The sequence below is a fragment of the Gymnoscopelus microlampas genome, assembly GCF_963454915.1.
Source record: "Gymnoscopelus microlampas genome assembly, chromosome: 21".
Classification (NCBI taxonomy): Eukaryota; Metazoa; Chordata; class Actinopteri; order Myctophiformes; family Myctophidae; genus Gymnoscopelus; species Gymnoscopelus microlampas.
The window spans coordinates 4,255,723-4,277,738 of record NC_139958.1 but is presented as its reverse complement, the minus strand read 5'-3'; the positions used below and the strand labels follow the sequence as shown (position 1 = coordinate 4,277,738).

The 22,016-nt window shown below is 42.0% G+C and overlaps 1 protein-coding gene across 6 annotated transcripts in view; it reads left to right on the top strand.

The window, feature by feature from the left end:
* The window catches only part of camk2b2 (calcium/calmodulin-dependent protein kinase (CaM kinase) II beta 2), a gene marked incomplete at its 3' end in the record, with an annotated part of 54,999 nt that overhangs the window by 1,004 nt on the left and 31,979 nt on the right, over positions 1 to 22,016 (top strand). For 5 of the 6 annotated variants that reach the window (XM_084045982.1, XM_084045981.1, XM_084045979.1 and 2 more), the window contains exons 2-5: positions 4,433 to 4,527; positions 9,099 to 9,158; positions 9,837 to 9,891; positions 14,110 to 14,175. In XM_084045982.1, the coding sequence (XP_083902108.1) occupies positions 4,433 to 4,527; positions 9,099 to 9,158; positions 9,837 to 9,891; positions 14,110 to 14,175 (276 nt within the window). Of the gene's footprint in view, positions 1 to 4,432; positions 4,528 to 9,098; positions 9,159 to 9,836; positions 9,892 to 14,109; positions 14,176 to 17,979; positions 18,053 to 22,016 lie in introns of all 6 variants that reach the window. The other variant, XM_084045977.1, reaches the window with a different exon arrangement.

Below are 22,016 nucleotides of genomic sequence, written 5' to 3'. Positions count from 1 at the left end.
CTCTCTCTCTCTCTCTCTCTCTCTCTCCCCCCCCTCGCATTTCTAGAACAAAATGTGATCCCGTCTCATTTGAATAATTAAGCTACTTGGACTGTAATTTGCTATCAATCCTCCGTGATGATGAAATGGCTGATAATAAATAAGGCTGATTAGGTTTAGACCCAGCAGGACAGTCACGATGCGTTACAGCATCCCCTCTCCTCAGCCCCCCCCCGCCCCCCCCCCCCTCTCCTCACCCCCCCCCCCCCTCCATCTCTCTACTGTACTGACAGTCTGACTCGGGGCAGATTTTGGGTGAAAAAAAAAAGGTTCTTGGAGAATTCAACAACTCAGCATTTTTTGGCCATGCAGAAAAAAAAGGTCACATATTAAAATCAGAGCTTATTATTAAAGCTTCAAACTGTAGGTTTTATTCAACAAAAAAAAATTGTTACCATCGTCTTGGGGAATCGAACCCCGGTCTCTCCGCGTGGGAGACCAAACAGATACCGCTCACGAAGAGGGAAAGGGAAACCCCTGCTTGCTTGACCGGGGGGGGGGGGGGGGGGGGGCATTATTGCGCATATGAGCTACAGGCAGTATAGGGTCTGACATTCCTTCCCTGGAATAGTATAGGGTTGACCACCTCCATCCACTGTCTGCAGAGAGATATATTAGTTGGGCTTTAATAGGCTGTATATTATAGGCTACTCTAACGTACAGATTGGTTCAAATAACGGTTTATAGCTTCAATTGAACTATAACTCTCAGAGGATTCTATACTGTGCACAGAGGACACTGCTGTCCTGCTATAGTGATTTGAGACGTGTGTCTGACTGTCTGTGTGATAAATGGGAGAGACTGAGAGATAAGAGTATATGGGTGTTGGCATTGTTGGCAACAGCCTAAATTGTCCAGCCTCTAAATACTTAGCGGTGCCACAGCAGTTATAGAAGCTTAAGTGGGTCTGAGAGCATGTCTGTGTCAGCCTGTTTGCACTTATAGGGGAGAACCCCACCCCCCCCCCCCCCCCCCCATCAAGAAAAGATTGTGCTGCTGGCTTAACAGCTGTCGCCAAAGATCATTTGAAAATGTAAACATTTCGATTTTTCCACCTCTAGCTGCTCAATGGTGGAAAAAGTACTCACACTGTTTTTACTTAAGTAAAAGGATCAATACTGCAATATAGAAGTACCCTGTTACAAGTAAAAGTCCGGAATTCAAAAATGTACTTGAGTAAAAGTACAAAAGTATTGGCACCAAAAGTAAAAGTACTCATTATGCAGAATGTCCCATTTCACAAGTTTTATAAGGATGTACTTGCAGATCTGCACGCTGAGGCTAAATGTACGAAGATCTACAAGCTCACAACGCGCCGCAAATGCGGCGCGTTGTGAGCTTGTAGATCGGATATTTTCAAATAGCCAACGTTTTAATTGCTGAAGTTGGTGTGCATGTTTTGTAAGCTAAATCTACAAAGTAACTATAGTAACTAAAGTGGTCAAATGATAGTAATGGAGTAACAGTACAATATTTGTCTCGAGATGTAGTGGAGTAGAAGTAAAGATATTGGAAATCGGAAATACCCAAGTAAAGTACAAATACCTCAAAATTGTACTTAAAAGTACAGTACTTGAGTACATGTACTTACTTACATTCCACCACTGCACCTGCTATGCTATACTCATCAACCTGACTGTAATGATATTCTTTTTAGATTACGTGTGAAGCTATAATGTCTCAGATTTCCTCTCCTCTCCTGCTTAATGTATCCATTTGTTACTGTGAGAGTGAACAGATGTAACCAAATGGACCCTTATTGCGGTTCCATTTGTTTGTTTGTTGGTTCTGGTTCACGTCACTCTCTCTCTGAGTGAAATGAACACCGAGGATTTGAACAGTGTCCTTCCTGAGTGGTGTTCCAGTGTTGCCAGATTATGTGAGAGAAACAAGCAACCAGGTCTAGGAAAACAAGCCCAAAAGAAGCGACTAATCTGGGCCACATGAGCACTTTAAACATATACATCAGCTATTTTCAAATTAAATCTTGGGGGGGGGGGAATTATAATGAGCAGACCTGGCAACACTTATTGGTTCATGTGAGTCACACTTGTGTCACACTGATGTAGTTATTTTGGGGGCTTTTCTTCCTTATATGATTGATTGATTGATTTTCTTTATTACTAAAGTGTCACGCATCCAAGGACTCCCAGCCCATATGGACTTACCGGACACATTTTCCCATTTAATTTAACAAACAATGAACCGACATGACAATTCATGACATAGGCTATAAAAAACACGGTGAAGCAGCATTCTGCTTCTACGGACCGACAGCGTGGAATAAACTCCCATTACACCTAAGACAGGCAGCCTCTGTGGATATCTTTAAAGCACAGCTCACCTACTTCTTCTCTCTTGCTTTTAGCTGATTTTTTTGGTTGATTTTTTAAATCTCTGTGTTGTTGTACATGTCCTCACTGTATTGCCTGATCCACTGCCCTTTGCTGTTATTTTAATGTGTTTTATGCTTCTGCTTGTCTGATTTTTCTTAAATTATTTGTAACTGTAATTGTATTCTTGCTCTGTAAAGCACTTTGAGCTGCGTGTCATGTCATGAAAGGTGCTATACAAATAACGTTTATTATTATTATTAATTCACAAACTAAATGACCAACTAAAACATCCAACTATTTGATAACATCCTTTATTTGCTAGTCAGTGGAGAGAGAGAGAGAGAGAGAGAGAGAGAGAGAGAGAGAGAGAGAGAGAGAGAGAGAGAGAGAGAGAGAGAGAGAGAGAGAGAGAGAGAGAGAGGGTGCATCCACACATGAGATACAAGTTGACGCTAGTTGTCGCAACCGGAAAATTGTCTTTCCGTTTTTTTCCCATAACATGGGAGTGGATGGGACTTCCTATGACTTATATCTTATGTGTGGATCATGCACCCATGAGAGAGAGAGAGACATGAAACAGAGAGAGAGACATAGCAGGGGAGTGACATACAGGCCAGGGATCAAAGCAGCTAGGGGCCATGCTGACAGATATTACATCCCACCATGTGGTACAGATCACAGATGTACATGCCCTGTAACCATTTTTCAGCTACAGGGTCGCCCTGAGAGTAATTATCATTACAAAAATCACACCCAGTGTTAAGAGAGTGGTGCCTTTGAATAGGCTCTATGCAGAGCAGCCATATTGGAAATAAATTGGGCCTCTTCTTACTTCCTTCACAGGTGTTACCAATGATACTAATGAAGGCTCTGTTCCATTCTGGTCAGGGTGCTGATATCGTGCATTTTGGCTCACTAGAAACCAAAATGCAAATGGCCCCTTATGGTGGGTGTGTAACTCTGAGAGTGTACAAATGGAACCAAATGGACCCGTAAGGGTCCATTTGGTTCCATTTGTACACTCTCAGAGTTATGGGGGTCCTTGAAAATAAGACAACCACTATGCCACACTAAATGGAACAGAGCCTTAATTAGTATCATTGGTAACACCTGTGAAGGAAGTAAGGAAGGGGCCCAATTCATTCCCAATATGGCTGCTGTGCATAGAGCCTATTAGTGTAACTGGTTGCATCCTTGTGTTGCAATCAGCTGCAGCTGTTGAGGCCGTGCTCAAACAGACGGACGGACGGACACACACAAACACACACACACACACACACGGTCAAATGTAGGAGTAGTTGGCACCACTCAAAAATGTAATGTGTACTGTGAGGGATCCCTGTATGTGTAAGATATATAAGCCTACTATGTATTTCACTGTTGTAGTTCACCTTTCAGTTAATACCTTGTGCTTTGTGTACTAGCTTGGTTCCGATGTGTGTTTCCCGTCGGTTCTCAGTCTGGATTTGGCGGAGCGGTGATTGTACCATCAGTGTAATGCGTCTCTCTTGTTTTTTGTTGTGGCTCTGGTACCCCTAGACCAGGGTGGTAATAATACATACATACAATATGTCAATAATGTATTTGTCATATCTGCCCTGTGCCATTTTTGATTACGAAGCCTAAAAGGCAAACAGAAATAACATTTGTATTCATGTTCCAATGTTCAATGTCCAAACACACAATCAAATCGTTAATCGCAATTATTTGAGTGGCAATTAATCGTCAACTTAAAATTGTGATCGTGACAGCCCTACTACATACATACATATAAACACACACACACACACACACACACACACACACACACACACACACACACACACAGACACACACACACACAGACACAGACACAGACACACGCACACACACGCACACACACGTTCAGTATATAATGTAATATTGCTCTTAACAGCCATTACAGATCAGATCAGAGATGGTTCAGGAGACTATACAGAATCTGCTGAGTTGTGTTGTGTGTGTGTGTGTGTGTGTGTGATGATTGTTAATTGACCCTGTGCTGACCCATATGGTTCCTCCTGTCTTTTGGTTCCTAGGGGAGCCTTTTCAGTGGTGCGCCGCTGTGTCAAGAAATGCACAGGCGAGGGGTTTGCTGCCAAGATCATCAACACCAAGAAGCTGGCCGCCAGAGGTGAGTAATACACACACAGAGAGAGAGGACCAAACACATGCATTGTAGTACTTGAGCTTGTAGATCTGCTATTTTTGAAGAATTGTGAACATTCGAGTCTTTGAATAATAATGTACATTTTCTTTCAAGCAAACATTTTTAACTCAAATCTTTGTTTCTGGGGGTCCCTGGAACAACATATTTTCAGTTGGGGGTCCGTGGCCAAATACATATTATTTTGGGGGTCCTTGACATGAAAGAGTTTGAGAACCACTGACCATCTACATATTCAAAGATTTGCACAAATTTGGTTGATTTTGAATTTGACAGAGGTTTTTCCTGGTCTTAATGGATTAGTCTATTGATATGTTTTTTCATAATTTTTGTATTAATTGAATAATTGAGAAGAATCAGAATCAACTTTATTGTCACGTCACAGGTTTACAGATTCGAGTTCACAATTGATCCTTACTGAGGTTGACTTTTTGTTTTCAAATATGATGCTTTGTATAGACCAATTATTTGTTTACTAACATTGAGACTAGACGCACATGTGATTGTTTCATGCAATCAATTCTCAACCTGTTGTTTCGGGTTGCGCTGGTTTCAGCACACCCAAACCCCCTCTTGTGTGTTGGCTAGTGAGGCGCGTCCTAGTGAGACCTGACAGAATGGGTTTCATTGAGCGCATACTGGTTGCACGTATACTGGTTCTAATCATTGTGACGTCGTCTGTTAAGGGGTGTATGGTTTGTATGTTAATATGCAGCAATATTTTTAAAAAGATGCATGAAGTGGGTGAAACTTGTTTTTGTGCAAGCTCCATCGTTTTAGTTGTTTTCAGGAAGATAAATTGAAAAAGAAGGGGGGGAGGGGCTAGGAGAAATGAAACAAAACAGTAAATAGAAACATGTTGGGCAAGAATCAAAGATCTCCCTCAAAAGCATCCCTCAAAACCCACCTTTTCAGACTTGCTTTCCCTGTCTAACTCAAACCAAATCTCCCTTTCTGCTTCTTAGTCTTAGCTTAATGTTTTTAGCCTTTCAACCTTTTTTGCTCCTAATGAAGTTGTTTATTTTAATTTGTTTTGTAAAGCGACTTTGTGTACTGTGAAAAGCACTATATAAGTCTGATTACTGTATTATTACGATCCGTGACTAGCTCTGTTCTACTGCTGTGTTTTCTTACAGTATGTTCCTTGTTTCTTAGCATGGTTTTGTGTACTCTTATTTTGTAGTTTGTTCCGTGCCTTCCTGTCTGCCCCTGTAGTTCTGTACCTGTCTTGTGATTGGCCAGTGTTTCCACCTGTGTCCTCTTAGTTCACCCAGCCTATCCCAGTGTTGATTGTCCAGTTGTGTTCACCTGTGTCTAGTTAGTCCTTGTGCATTTATACCTCCCTGTTCCCAGTTTTTGGTTGCTAGTTCATTGTGAAATGTTATGTGTGATGTGTCTGCCTCCCCCTGGCCAGCCGGGGCGCCTGATGGAGGGGAAAGGAACTGGTTGGAATAACGTGTTCCTTCCACACGCTACGTCCAACCAGGGAAACTCTCCCCTGTCAGGTGACAAGAAGGTCAGTTGGCTCTCATGCATTGAAGGAGGCATGAGCTCGGCCCTGGCCTCCCTAGGTTGGCAGAGGGAAGGTAGTGCCCAGGATTACATAGACAATTGGCACTGGGTGTAAAAAATGGGGTTACAAAATCGTGGGATAAAAATTAAAGAGAGAAAAAAAAAAAAACATTTTTTAATCGATCCGTTCTGCCTCTGCCTCATCCTGCCCTGCCTCGCACGTGACACGCCCAAAATTGATTGGATTTGACAGGTTTTGTAGCAATTTGTAGAAATATTAGACCTTAATTGTCAAATGTTCAATCATGCTCTAATTATGTATACTTATACATTACCCGTTTTCCAAAATATTTAATTATTATAGGGAATTTTGGACTAAGGTTTTCATACCTTTTCTATGATGTTATGATATCCTAGGATGAATGGTACAGAAGAAAAATGTCATAACTCCATCCCAAGTCCACCACAGCTTAAAACGTGCGCCAATAGGCCTTGCACTAGATCGCGTATTTGGATAGCTTTTTTTCAGTTTTTTTTTGGTGAGATCTGACGTTCATAGTGACAGAACACTGTAAAAAAAAGTCTCGCTAGACGAGACTTAGGTTTTTTTTTTTTTTTTTTTGCATAGTGTTCTGTCACTATGAACGTCAGATCTCACCAAAAAAAAACTAAAATAAAGCTATTAAAATACGCGATCTAGTTTTAAGCTGTGGCGGACCCGGGATGGAGTTATGATTTTTTTTCTACTGTACCATTCATCCTAGGATATCATAACGTCATAGAAAAGGTAAGAGAAACTTAGTCCAAAATTCCCCTTTAAGTGCAGAATGTCAACGTTCTCAGGTTCAACCTCTTAGAAGAGCCAGTGCATCGATTATTTTATTCCATTAGCTCAATTAGCTGGGAGTGTTTTGGAAATCTGAGCTCTTGAGAGTGCTGTGGAGGAGTGCTTCTCTGGTCGTCTGCTGTGTTGCTGCGCTTCCAGAGCACTTTGATGTCAAGGACCCCCTAATTAATGTCAATTTCAAGGATTTTTGGGGGTCCCTGGAGGAACCCTGGGGGTCCCTGGATCCCAGTTTTGAGAACCACTGCTGTAGACGGTATTCGACATGCACAGGCATGTAATCATGCAATGATCATGTTTAATACATGGGATGAATTAAGTCAAATTTAACCCATTTAAGACCTGGGACGCATCTGTTTTTAGATTTGAGCTAAAAAGCATTATTTTATACTTTGGCTATTCAAAAATAGCAGATCTACAAGCTCATAGCGCGGCACCGAGTGCCGCGCTAGTAGATCTGCTTGTAGATCTGCTATTTTTGAAAAATCGAGAAAATCTGTGCAAATCTTTGAATATATATATATATTTTTTTTAAAGCGAACATTTGTGACTCAAATCTTTGCTTCTGTGGGGGTTCCTGGAACAAAATATTTTAAGTTGGGGATCCGCGGACAAATACATTTTTTGTACAATACAAATTTTGGGGGTCCTTGACATGAAAAAGTTTGAAAACCACTGATATTATGGCAACGTAAGTTTTTTCAAAAAAACGTTAGGATTTGGAAGACATTTGTAGAATCGGAACCTCAGGTCTTAATGGGTTAAAAGATGAACATGGCCACGTTAGTTAATGAGTATCTCTGATGGTAATATGAACTGATATCAGATTACTCTGACCTCAACAAGAGAAAGCTCTGAGATGTTAACAGAGTGTTTTTCCAACCGCAGTGGCTGTTGCACTCCTAAGCAGACAGTGTTGCCAAGTCTGCTTATTGTAAGCGACTTTGGGCTTGTTTTTCTCCAAAGTTGCTTGTAAATATAGTAGCCGGTTGTGTTTTTTTTGGGGGGGGCTTGTTTCTAAAGTGTAGTTGCACATTTGGGCTACTTTTCTTCAAATGATGTTTAAATCAGTGTTTATCAAACCTACTAATGTCAAGGACCCCCCCAAATGAATGTACTTGTCCACAGATCTGAACATATTTTGTACCAGGGACCCCCATACAAGATCTGTGTATTCAAAATGTTTAAAAAAACATGATTCTCCTGCTATTTTCGTTGAAATAGCAGATCTACAAGCTCACAACACGTCACAGTGAGCTTGTAAATCGGCTATTTTCAAATAGTTGATGTGTGAGTGAGACTGTGTTGGATCTTGGATGTATATACTGTAGGTTCCAAGTGTTCATGTGGCCTATACTGTATATACTGTAGTCGCTTCTTTTGGGCTTGTTTTCATCCTTAGCTTCATCGCTTAATTCTCTCGCAAATTCTGGCAACGCTGCTCCTAAGTGGCTCTTGCATGTGTGTCTTCAGTACATGTGTGTACCGTGTACATGTCTGTGTGTAGTACATGCATGTGTCAATGTGTGGGCACAGTACGTGCGTGTGTGTGTGTGCGTGTGTGCGTGTGTGTGTGTGTGTGTGTGTGTGTGTGCGTGTGTGTGTGTACGTGTCTGTGTGTAGTACATGCATGTGTGGGCACAGTACATGTGTGTGGGCGGATGATTCATCATGATGACACGTCTCTAGGCTGACATTAGCATGTTCTGAGGTGATAGAGGAGGCACACATGTGACTGTCTGAGGCATGACCACTCTCCTCTCCTCTCCTCTCCTCTCCTCTCCTCTCCTCTCCTCTCCTCTCCTCTCCTCTCCTCTCCTCTCCTCTCCTCTCCTCTCCTCTCCTCTCCTCTCCTCTCCTCTCCTCTCCTCTCCTCTCCTCTCCTCTCCTCTCCTCTCCTCTCCTCTCCTCTCCTCTCCTCTCCTCTCCTCTCCTCTCCTCTCCTCTCCTCTCCTCTCCTCTCCTCTCCTCTCCTCTCCTCTCCTCTCCTCTCCTCTCCTCTCCTCTCCTCTCCTCTCCTCTCTTCTCCTCTCCACATCTCTCCTCCAATTCAAACATTGCTTATTACAGTATTCTCACATTGACTGTGAGAAGATGGTCTTGCAGACCATCAGAAACTGTTACTGTTATAGTGTTATTGTTACAGTAATATTACAGCATTCTCATATTCTGTGTCTTGCAGACCATCAGAAGCTGGAGAGAGAGGCCAGGATCTGCAGGTTGCTGAAGCACTCCAACATTGGTGAGACTCACTCCACTGACACAGTGTGAATGAACAGATAGTCACTGCTGAGCAGAAACCTTGTATCTCCATTGTTTTCTTTCCCTGTAAAGCCATACTGTACTCTGTACTGCCCTTACAAAGCCAAAGTGCAGTAACTACGGAAAAAAATGAACTGATAAATGGGTTTAAAAGTGTTTCAACTGCTAAGACGAATGAGATATCGGCATATAAGTATACGCTAATTGTCCCATTTCACAACTTTTCAAATGTATACAAATCTTTAGAAAATAGCAGATCTACAAGCTCACAATGCGTCGCGATGCGACGCATTGTGAGCTTGTAGATCGGCTTTTTTCAAATGGCCTAAATGTGTATAGGGCTGAAGTGGTTAATGTATGTTTTGTCATTTTAATGAAAACCTACAAAGTAACTAAAGTTTTCAAATAATTGTAGTGGAGTAAAAGTACAATATTTGCCTCCGAGTGAGATGTAGTGGAGTAGAAGTAAAAGTATTGAAAATTGGAAATACTCCAGTAAAGTAAAAAAAAAAAAAAAAAACTAAAAACTGTACATGAGTACAGTACTTGAGTAGATGTACTTAGTTATTCAGTGACCACTGAGTGCACTCTCTTTTTGTCTGTCCTGCGTGCTGCGTCTTTATAACTCTGTCCTTCCTGTTTTCTCTCTTCTTTCCAGTTCGTCTCCATGACAGCATCTCAGAAGAAGACTTCCATTATCTGCTGTTTGACCTGTGAGTGTGTTGTCTGTTCACTGTAACCTAACTACTGTTGTTGCCTTTTAGAAATGTTTTCTCCCCAATTTAGTCGTTATGCCAATTATCTCCTCTCCCCCACACACACACACACACACACACACACACACACACACACACACACACACACACACACACACACACACACACACACACACACACACACACACGCACACACGTCGAGCCCAATCGATGGTCTTGAAGGGCGGATCCAAACCCAGCCGCCCGGATTCGTGCGGCGCTTATTCCCACCGATATAGAAACCTGATACCTCATTGGCCTCTGCAGTTCATTGGAGCGCGACATGCTTGGTATGGTGGCCACCATATTTCCGGGGGGGGGGGGGGCACTGGCCAATCACAGCGTGTTGACTAACTGGCCAACCACAGCGCGTCTTTTCCAGGACTTGTCAGAATCTAGTTGTCCCGCCCCCACCTGCGTCTGATTGGCCTACTGAACGCCCCCCTTCTGTGACGCACACGGACATTTCCGGCTGCCCCCCCAGAAGCGGAAGTGCGTCCGCCATACATACACTTCAGAGCCAAACGAGGCGTCTACCTTTATATGTTTACAGCAGGGGTCTTCAACAGGGGGTCCGGGACCCCTAGGGGGTCTTCAGAGCTACTACAGGGGCTCCGCCAATTCTTTATGTGATATGATTTTTCTTTTTACCATAACCACTCGAAACCTAGCATCCCTTTTCTGAGGAGAACTTTAGCCAAAAATAGCCGATCTACAAGCCCACAACGCCTCGCGCTGCGAGGCGTTGTGGGCTTGTAGATCGGCTATTTTTGGCAAAGAGGTATACTGTAGGTGTAGAGGGAAAAAAGAGCAGACCAAGTCAACAAAAAAAAGTATAATTTACTTGAGCACCTGCCCCTCAAAATGTCTGTGCACGCCACTGATGGCCCTATACATTACAGATACAAACATTACAGATCTGCATACTGCATACTGCTCATTGCTCCTAGTAGTTATAGGATGGGTTAATGCAGAGGACACCTTTTACGTATAACGTGCAAATATACAGTGACAAAAAAACCCACCCCAAGGAGTGGGGATTATTCTATTCTATTCTATTCTATTCTATTGTTCTGGGTTTGGTGTTGTAGAACCGAGGGGTGCAATGATGCAATGTAGTGACAAATATCTCCCTCCCTGCCCGGCTAGCTGCCCCCCCAACACAATATATTGTGTTCGTATAATAGACGCTCGACAAAGCCCCGATGCACAGCGGGTGGTGGATTCGATCCCCCCCCTGAGACTCCGTGCTGCTGGTGGGTGGGGGTGGGTGTGGGTGGGTGGGGGCGGTGGGCAGATACTTTAGCAGCACTGTGCCACCCAGAGCGCCTTATGTTCACTTACTACTGCCTCTGAATAGAGGCTGAAATGGAAGAGGAACCGTTTCACACTCTGCTGTATTATCTGCTCTATCTGCTGTACTATCTACTAGGCAGTGTTGATTTAGTCGACTAAAACTATGACTGAAATGTCTGTCGACAACCTTTTTTCACTGACGAAAACAAAATAAAAACTAAGCTACGATGACTAAAGGTTGTTACACACCGGGGCGATTTTTTCGTGCGAATAATGGGTTTTTTTTTTAAACCTTATAAAGTCAATGGCTCCGTACATGGAGCGAAAAAGCGAAGCGAAAAAGCGTCTTTTAATTATTCGGAACGAGTCCGAATTTTGCGTATATTCGCTATATTCGCCGGTATGTAAGGACCTTTAGACTAAATATGCTGACAATTTTGTGAACAAATAAAAACTAGACTAAAATGTTTGGGAGGGAATATAGTGGAGAAGAGATCCAGTAGAACTAAGGCAAGTCATCGTGGATGCGCGGCGGTTGTCACAGACCAAAAATAGCAGATCTACACGCTCACAACGTGAGCTTGTAGATCTGCTATTCTCGGCATGCAGCTATAAGTGAAAATCATTAAGATGCCACCCGGCAATCTTACCCCCATCTTCTGATATTTAGTCGACTAAATGTAAAACATTTCAGATGACATATTTACAGTAACAGTTTACCGTATTATCTTCTGTAGTATCTATAGTAGTAGGGGTGTGCCGATACACTAATTTCACGAAACGATACGATACGATATTTGGCTCACAACTTCGATACGATTTCGATACGATACGATACGCACTTTTTTTATTATGAAAATATATGGAGGAGAAAAAAAGAAAATGCAAACAAATAATTCTGTTCTTGCATTATTCAGACATGCAAACTTGTAGCTTTTCAGCTACAATAGCCGTTTTGAATCCAAATAGTATGACACCTGACCCGAAAAAAAAACATGTTGTCACTCTTTTCACTTCGGGGCCGTTTGCATGCCTGATTATTATGATTGTAAAAAAAAAAAAAAAAAAAAAAAAAAAAAAAAAAAAAAAAAAAATCAAAAACGATATTTTTTTCCCCCAAAACGATACATATCGTCACGAAAACGTATCGCGATATATCGCGGGACGATATATCGGCACACCCCTATATAGTAGTATCTGCTGCACTGTCTGCTGTCGTATGAGCTGTACTGTCTGTCTACTGTAGTATTTGCTGTAGAATCTAGTGTAGAATCTACTGTAGTGTCTGCTGTAGTATATTTTGTGTAGTATCTACTGTAATAGTATCTACTACAGTAGTATTTTCTGTAGTATTGTCTCCTGGTCAAGCCGTGCTGCATCCATCCAGTGTCTTTGTAACGCCCCAGTTAACCCATTCCTTCCGGGAACGCATCTGTGTCATTTTAAGATTTCTTTGACTATTCAAAAAATAGCAGATCTACAAGCTCATTGCGCGGCACTCCATGTGAGCTTGTAGATCTGCTATTTTTTGAAAAAATCGTGAAGATTTGTGCAAATATTTTATTTTTTTATGGACATTTGTAACTCCAATCTTTGCTTCTAGAGGTCCCTAGAACTAAATATTTTACAAATGTTCGCTTTAAAAAATACAGATTTGTACAAGACCTTTCAAAAATAGCAGATCTACAAGCTCATAGCGCGGCACTCGGTGCCGCGCTATGAGCTTGTAGATCTGCTATTTTTGAATAGCCCCAAAATAAATCTTTAAAACGACACACAGATGATGCTTTCCCCGGTCTTAAAGGGTTAATGTGATTTATTTTTTTTTGGCGTAAAAAAAAACGAAAAGAAAGAAGAAAAATCTGCCGTCTTTCTACTCCTCCTCTTTGTTCTGTCTCTCCATCTCCTTCCTCCCATTACATAATGACACACACACACACACACACACACACACACACACACACACACACACACACACACACACACACACACACACACACACACACACACACACACACACACACACACACACACACACACACACACACTACACTGCACTAGGAGCCAGTTTCCATAGCAACAGTTAGAGAGAGAGAATCCTGCAGTCTCAGGGCTTCCCCCTACCGAGGACATCCCCAGCCTGTGTGTGTTGTGTGTTGTGTGTGTGTGTGTGTGTGTGTGTGTAGTCAGCGAGTGTGTGTGTGTGTGTGTGTGTGTGTGTGTGTGTGTGTGTGTGTGTGTGTAGTCAGCGAGTGTGTGTGTGTGTGTGTGTGTGTGTGTGTGTGTGTGTGTGTGTGTGTGTGTGGTCAGCGAGTGTGTGCGTGTGTACTTGAATTACTATACTTGTGAGGGTCAAATAGAATTTGACAAATACACATTTTGTGAGGAATTTACTCACAATCTGGAACAGATCCAGGTTCGGGGTTTTAGGTTATAAGGCATTTTTTTTAGAGGTTAGATTTAAGGGGTTTGGGATTTAGAATTGTGCCTGGTTTATAATTAATTGCGCGCCGGAATCGCACACTGAAAATGGGGCTATTTTGCTTTAAAAAATGGGAAACAAATCCCCCAAAAAAAAAACATTCATAAAAGGTTGATGTCCTATCGAGTATAGTAATAAAAATGTGTGTGTGTGTGTGTGTGTGTACAGGCTGCCTCTGTGAACAAAATGTGCGCTTATTATTTGTTTTTAAACCCATTAAAACCGGGATAGCAATCTAGTGTCATTTTAGATGTTTGCAGATATACAAGCTCGAGCTTGTGCAGCTGCTATTTTGCAAACATTCTTGAAGGTGTGAGATCCACTGATTTAGAAGGCAGATTTTGTAGAATGGGCCTCGGGTCCTTCAAACCCACATAATGAGTGTTTCTGTGTTTCAGCGTGACGGGGGGCGAATTGTTCGAGGACATCGTGGCGAGAGAGTACTACAGCGAATCAGATGCCAGGTACAGTAATAATCTCTCTCTCTCTCTCTCTCTCTCTCTCTCTCATCTCTTCATGCCACCATCACTGCAGTGTTTCTGGAGCCTCATGGCGTCAATTTCTCTTTTTTGAAAACCGCAAAAAAAGGGTATTTATTAACCCATTGAGACCTGAAGCCGATTCTACATGTCTCCTAAATCCCAACAGTTTTCTGAAAAACGTATGTTTCTGTATCAGTGGTGCTCAATCTTTTTCATGCCAAAATTATATGTATTTGGCCGTGGACCCCCATCAAAATATTTTGTGCCAGGGACCCCCAGAGGCAAAGATTTGAGTTAAAAACTGTTCGCTTTAAAAATATATATATTCAAAGATTTGCACACATTTTCACGAATTTTCAAAAATAGCAGATCTACAAGCTTGTAGCGCGGCACTCGGTGCCGCGCTATGAGCTTGTATATCTGCTATTTTTGAATAGCCCAAAGTGTAAAATAATGCTTTTTAGCTCAAATCTAAAAATGACACAGTTCCAGGTCTTAATGGGTTAAATATAGTATATTACATAATTTAAGGTCAGGTAAGTGATATATGTTGTTAAAAAAACATTTAAAAAAAGTACTATATTCTGATAGTAATCATTGCTACAGAGTGTTTGTTCGGTCACACTATATTCTGTTTCACTCTTTAGTAAACGGAATATAGTACATTTTCAGGTAGGTGGCAACATTTAAGCCAATCAGGAGAGAGCACTGAAAATGCATTTTCTGTTTAATAAAGAGCTGGAGAGACATGGAAGACTGCTTTTACTGAACAAACACTCTATAGCAATGAGTACTATCACAATATAGAGCTATGTAACACTCATTTTAACCAAAGTAAATCACTTACCCTACCTTTTGAATATTGAAATATGTTTGACACAGAATCAAATGTTTTATGGTCTTGATTCACCAGGAGGCTGGATGGCTTGGTTTTCCGGGCTTAACATAGTTAATATCTAGGGATGTCCGATTTTATCGGCCTCCCGATATTATCGGCCGATATTAGCATAAAAATTGATATCGGGAAAATATCGGTATCGGTTTTTGATTTTTTTTTTTTTTTTTTTTTTTGCTTTATAAATAAGTTACAGGAGTTCTTACTGTATATGGTGTGTGTGATATGAAATTTGAGCTTACCCTAATCACAATAATCCCCGCATATATCGGTATCGGTTGGTATCGGTATCGGTAATTAAGAGTTGGACAATATCGGTATATCGGTTATCGGTAAAAAAGCCAATATCGGACAACCCTATTAATATCAATATTTTCGTTACATCTCTACATGGGAAAATATATGGGTTTTCTATCTGTGGCACCGCAAAAACAAGATGTTTGATTATTAGATGATCTGTCTTTTTTTTCTTCTTCTTGCCCTACTGGGTGTTGTTAATTAATATATAAAAGCTGCAATCCGTAAGATTGATCTCTTTACCTGGGATTCCAAGCCACGCGAGCAAGAGTCAAAATGTATCTTCTGCTATAAGATGAAAAAGCCTGTTTGGGCATGAGGGGAGATATTACGCTTTGAGCTTCACCAGTATAGTGTCCTATCAACACCACACAGGGTCTGTAAAATGAACCACACATAGGCGTCAGTTATTGCCGCTCTGTCATTTTCACTCCCTAATGCGTCACTATAGGACTATACAATAGTGACTACAAAATCGAAAACGCACGTATTGGAGCTTCAAATACTATTCGAATAGAGGACCTGCCAGCTGACTCGGTGGCTTAGCCGGTAGCAGCACTTAGTTACCGTAACTTTACGTGATCGAATCCCATTGTAGATGTGGCTTTTTTTCCCCCTCTCTCCGTACTTATGAGGTTAGGATTAATGTTAGGTTTAGGCTAGGCTCTGGTCCATAGCCTAGAAGGAGTTCTCCTTAAGGCTATGGTACTTTTGGTTCATTATTTAGTTACTCCGCTGCGCCCTCTACAGATCCGGTCAATGGAATTTTTCTATTGACCCGATTTGTAGAGGGGGCAGCGGAGTAACAAAAAAATGTTTTCTCTCCGGTGAAATATTTTACATTTTGGCCAAAAAGTGTATTTTAGACGTGAGGTGGGGGGCTCAGAGTGTTCCCACTTAGTTGAGTAGGCTTTCATCTCCATAAAACCCTCTTTGTTTTGGTGAGTAGCGAAAGTGTATTCTTTTGTATTACTAAAAGACGAGAGGCTGTGCAGCCTGTGATGCGAGCGCAAAGAATCCAAAGTCCCATAGCCTTTAAGGAGAACTCCTAGTAGGCTTTGGACCAGAGCTAGGTTTAGGCATAGTTTTGTCAACATTCGACGTCGCCATGGCGTCCCGTCATGTACAAACTTGACGTTTCAGGGCTACTGACAGAGCGGCCAAATGTGACGCCTTGGGAGTGAGAACGGGTTGATATGGAAGTTGTCCCTTATCTGTTGACCTATAATGCCGTTTCAATAAGAGAGAGATCAAGTTGTTGCAAATGAAAGTTTTATTGAAATAAAACGTTTGTCAATTAGACTCTAGAAGTGCTTGCACTTATAGCTGTGAATGACAACAGAGATCTTCCTTATTGAATTTACGCTTAGAGCTACATATGTACCAGGGGAGCACGGTGGCGCAGTCGGTATAGCGCTGTCGCCTCGCAGCTAGAAGGTACTGGGTTCGATTCCCGCCGGGGACGCTGTGGGCGCTGGGGGGCGTGTCTTCTCCTCCGCGTCATCAGCGCCCATACCCTAGGTGGGGTTGGCGAAAGGGCCCACTCTGTGTGGAGTTTGCATGTTCTTCTCCCTGTGTCTCCTAGGGTAGATAATTAATACCCTCACAAAAACATGTAGTAATCCTGGTCGCTATACCGCCTCCCCCATGACAGCCGGGGCGCCTGATGGAGGGGAAAGGAATAATGTGTTCCTTCCACGCGATACGTCCTACCGGGGAACCCCCCCCCCCTGTCAGGTGACAAGAAGGTCAGTTAGCTCTCATGCATTGAAAGAGGCATGAGCTCGGCTCTGGGATACCTAGGCTGGCGGGGGGGAGTGTAGCGCCCAGGATCACTTAGATAATTGGCACCGGGTGAAAAAAGGGTTACAGAATAGTGGGATAAAGCTACATATGTACCTTTAAAAAGACATTATGGATTGTAGCTCTAACTGTCAGGTTGTGGCTGGATGTATACCGTGTCCTGGTGTATATGTACTGTTACCGTCTGCCAGGGGTCTTCAACGTTTTCAGGCCAAGGACCCCCTAGCTGAGAGAGGGATGAAGCAGGGACCCCCTAGCTGAGAGAGAGATGAAGCAGGGTCCCCCTACCCTACTCTATATTGCATAAAATTGTGTTTCAGATTAAAGTTCTTTTTTAACTTAGTCTGCTTTTTTTCTTTTCCCTCTACACCTATAGCCTCTTTGCCAAAAAATAGCCGATCTACAAGCTCTCAACGCCTCGCAGCGCGAGGCGTTGAGAGCTTGTAGATCTGCTATTTTCGGCCAATGTTCCCCTCAGAAAAATAAATAATTCTAGGGCTCAAGTGGGTTAATGTAAAAAAAAACGAAATCCTATCACACACAGATTTGGCAGAGCCCCTGTAGTAACTCTTGAGGACCCCCTAGGGGTCTCCCCGCGGAGGACCCCCCCCTGTTGAAGACCCCTGCCGTATTCCTTTGCCCTTCGTCCTTTACGGTGTCGTTGCTGCTGTCTTTATACGTGTAACGTTCTGTCTCTTATTTCCTCCTGCTGTTGTGTTGTTGTTTTATTCGCTCTATGGTTGTGTTTTATTTACTCTGTTGTTCCTCTGTTGTGGTTCTTGTCTTCACAGTCACTGTATTCATCAGATTCTAGACTCTGTGTCATACACCCACCAGCATGACATAGTGCACAGGGACCTCAAGGTGTGTGTGTGTGTGTGTGTGTGTGTGTGTGTGTGTGTGTGTGTGCGTGTTTGTCTTACGGGGGGGGGGCACCCCCACCCCTATGTTCCCCAGGGTCAGTGGTGGTGTAAAAGTAACCATACTACAATGTAAACATACATTGCATAAGTTAAAGCACTGCATTCAGGCCAAGTCTTTTCAAAGGTTTTCAAAAAATTTTCAAATTTACACGCTCTAAATGTTATACAAGCACAACACTTTCAAATGCGATGCGTCGTGAGCTTGTAGATCGTCCATTTTTTCGATTTGCCGAAGTATAAAATAGGCCTTATTATAAAGTGGTTAATGCATGTTTTGTTATAATGATCTCTAAATCAACAAAGTAGCTTGTAAGTAAAGTTTAAAGATGTTTTGTATCTGCCTCTGAGATATAGTGGAGTAGAAACGTACAAAGTACTGAACAATGGAAATACTCCAGAAATGTAAGAGACTTAATCGCAGCACTTGACTAAATGTATTTAGTTACTTTCCACCACTGCCCAGGGTCCTATGTGTGTGTGTGTGTGTGGGGGGGGGGGACATGACAAAGGGTCCTATGTTCCCAGGGTCATTTATCACCCGTTTTCCTAACTGCACAAAGTGCTTGACAATACGTGCATTTCAGGCTTATAGGTAACATTAGTGGGCTAGCTAGCTAGCTATACTGTACATCAATGGTTCTCAAAGTTTACGTTTCCTTTAACTCTTGACAGTGTACACATACAGGTCAATTTGGTTCCATCTGTACACCGTCAGAGTTACAGACTTGTACGTGTCAATTTAGAAGAACCCCCCCTTAATACCAGAAGCAATTCACACAGTCTGGAGCGACGGAAGCTCTGAAATGATCAGAGGATAAAGAAGCAGACGTGACGCCTCATCCTCCTCGCTTCCGTTTCGTCTCTACAGTCACACAAATGTGTCCAAACATAAATCAAAAATAATCTAAGCATATATAGCTTTGCTGCTTTTAGTAATGGAAATTCTGAAATAAAGAAATATATTTAACCACTTAACCCCCACTTAAACCCCAGCGTCGACAAGCTCACAACGCGACGCGTTGTGAGCTTGTCGATCAGCTATTTTCAGCAAAAGCTTTCCCCACAATAACAGAAAACAGAAAAGACACTAGTATTGAGCTGTGAGGGACTCCGGTTACCCACAATGGTTTAAGTGGTTAAAAAAAATAATCAATCATTTGTGAATGAAAATGACTGACAGCTTCCGTTCTCGGATTTCGGGATGTGTAGTTTAAGAAAGTAGGTAGCTGATATATATGTCACTTTTACCGTAGCACTAGGTATACTCTTAGTTGCTTGCCTACCTATGTTGAATGCACTTATTGTAAGTCGCTTTGGATAAAAGCGTCTGCTAAATGACTGTAATGTAAAATGTGATGTAGTTCGCGAGACTACTTCTAAAGGAACCCAGAGAGTCCACTGGAATCCACTTTGAGTCCCACTGAGCTACATATAACAGCTAGACTATAGCCTGCAAAGCGGCAAACATTCAAACCTATATTGAACTGGAGGGGAACATAGGGCCCAACAGCTGGTCTCACCACCGACCGGGTTGCATTTTCCTGTAACCCTGGATGCAAGGGGTTCGGTCTTTGTGTTTGTGCTCACCTCCTCCTGCCTGTGCTTTACCCGTGTGCCCGTCTGTGTGCCCGTCTGTGTGCCCGTCTCTGTGCCCGTCTGCCTGTTTGTATAGCTTTTGCTTTTGGATCTCTACAGTCTTGATGCACTTCTGTAGTAATTCTCAACCTTTTTTAATTTCAAGGAGTCTTCAGTGTGATTTAATGCATTAGGGCCCACAGTCACAAGGACCACTATTTGATATCATCTTCTTTGATCTTTGGCACCACAAATCTGTTATGTTAACCCATTAAGACCTGAGGCCGCTTCTAAACATTTTCAAAATCCTAAAAATAAATCGGAAAGAAATATAAAAAAATATTTTCACGTATTTTTCACGCTCATAGCGCGGCACTCGGTGCCACGCTATGAGCTTGAAGATCTGCTATTTTTGAATAGCCAAAGAAATCTAAAGTGACAGAGATGCGTTCCAGGTCTTAATATTAAATCTTCAGTGTTAAAGGACAACTTTGTTTTTTTCACAACCAAGGTTTATGTTTTAGCTTGTAATTAAAGTAAATAAAAGATGAGTGTTAAAAACCTTTCATTTACTGCTTTCTATAGTTTTAGCAATTTTCTCAATCTTTTTTTACAATGGGCGGGGGGGGCATTCGGGCAGGTAGCTAAATGTCTTTTTTTACACCATAAAAAAGGTCCTGTGGTCTTTGATGGCCAGATGTGAGTTATTGGGGTCTAGAAGAGCTACTGTAAATAATAATAAAGAAATGGCTGTGTAAAAAAAAGACATATTTAGCCACCTGCCTGAATGCCCCCGCCCACTGTAAAAAAAATCATGAAAATTGCTAAATCTGTAGAAAGCAGTAAATGTTTGTTTTTTTTAAACACTCATTTTTCATTTACTTTAATTACAAAGCTAAAACATAAACCTTGGTTGTAAAAAAACAAAGTTGTCATTTAATTAAAACTCTGGGAGTATACTTATGGAGCCAAATGGACCCGTTACACTCTCTTATAGTTACAGACCTGTAAGGGGTCCATTTGGATCCTATTATCATCAATCATTTAGCTCTGGGACCCCCTGGAACCGCCCTCAAGGAACCGCCTGGGGGTCCCTGGACCCCCATGTTTGTGGGAACCAGTGATGTGTAGAAGTGTCTAATCATTAACCAAGCTTCCTAACAGACAAGGCAGCATTCCGTGTGTGTGTGTGTGTGTGTGTGTGTGTGTGTGTGTGTGTGTGTGTGTGTGTGTGTGTGTGTGTGTGTGTGTGTGTGTGTGTGTGTGTGTGTGTGTGTGTGTGTGTGTGTGTGTGTGTGTGTGTGTGTGTGTGTGTGTGTGTGTGTGTGTGTGTGAGATAAAGCGAGACAAGGGCGTATAGAGGACATAGAGATGAGGGTTGTCTGGGAAACACAGGGTTCGCTAAAGTTCCTGCTCACTGCCACGGAGACTAGACTATCTTATTAGGCATATCTTGAAAGTAGCTGATCTACAGCGACCCGTTGTGAGCTTGTAGATTGGCTATTTTCCAGTGGTGGAAAAAGTACTCACATATTTATTTTACTCAAGTAAAAGTATCAGCACTGCGATGTCGAAATACTGTGTGTGTGAGTAAAAAAATGTACTTGAGTAAAAGTACAAAAGTATTGACATCAACATGTACTTAAAGTACCAAAAGTGAAAGTACTCATTATGCAGAATGTCCCATTTCAAGTTTTCAACATCTTTTTGAAAATAGCAGATCTACAAGCTCACAGCTTGTAGATCTGCTATTTTCAAATAGCCTAAATATATATAGAGCTTAAGTGGTTAATGTATGTTTAGTAATAAAAATGTAAATCTAAAAAGTAACTAGTAGCTAATGTTTTCAAATGATAGTAGTGGAGTAAAAGTACAATATTTGCCTCAGAGATTCAGTGTAGTAGAAGTAAAAGTAGTGGAAATACTCCACTAAAGCAGGGGTCTTCAACGTATTCAGGCCAAGGACCCCCTAGCTGAGAGAGAGATGAAGCAGGGACCCCCTCTATATTGTATAAAAATTGTGTTTCAGATTTTTTACTTTTTTTTGTTTACTTGGTCTGCTCTTTTTTCCCTCTACACCAAACACCTCTTTGCCAAAAAATAGCCGATCTACAAGCTCACAGCGCCTCGCAGCGCGAGGCGTTGTGAGCTTGTAGATCTGCTATTTTTTGGCTAAAGTTCTCCTCAGAAAAGGGATGCTAGAGTTCAAGTGGTTACATTACAGTCATTTAGCAGACGCTAAATACGTTAAGATAAAAAAAAAGTAACTTTGAGGACCCCCTAGGGGTCCCGGACCCCCTGTTGAAGACCCCTGCACTAAAGTATAAAAA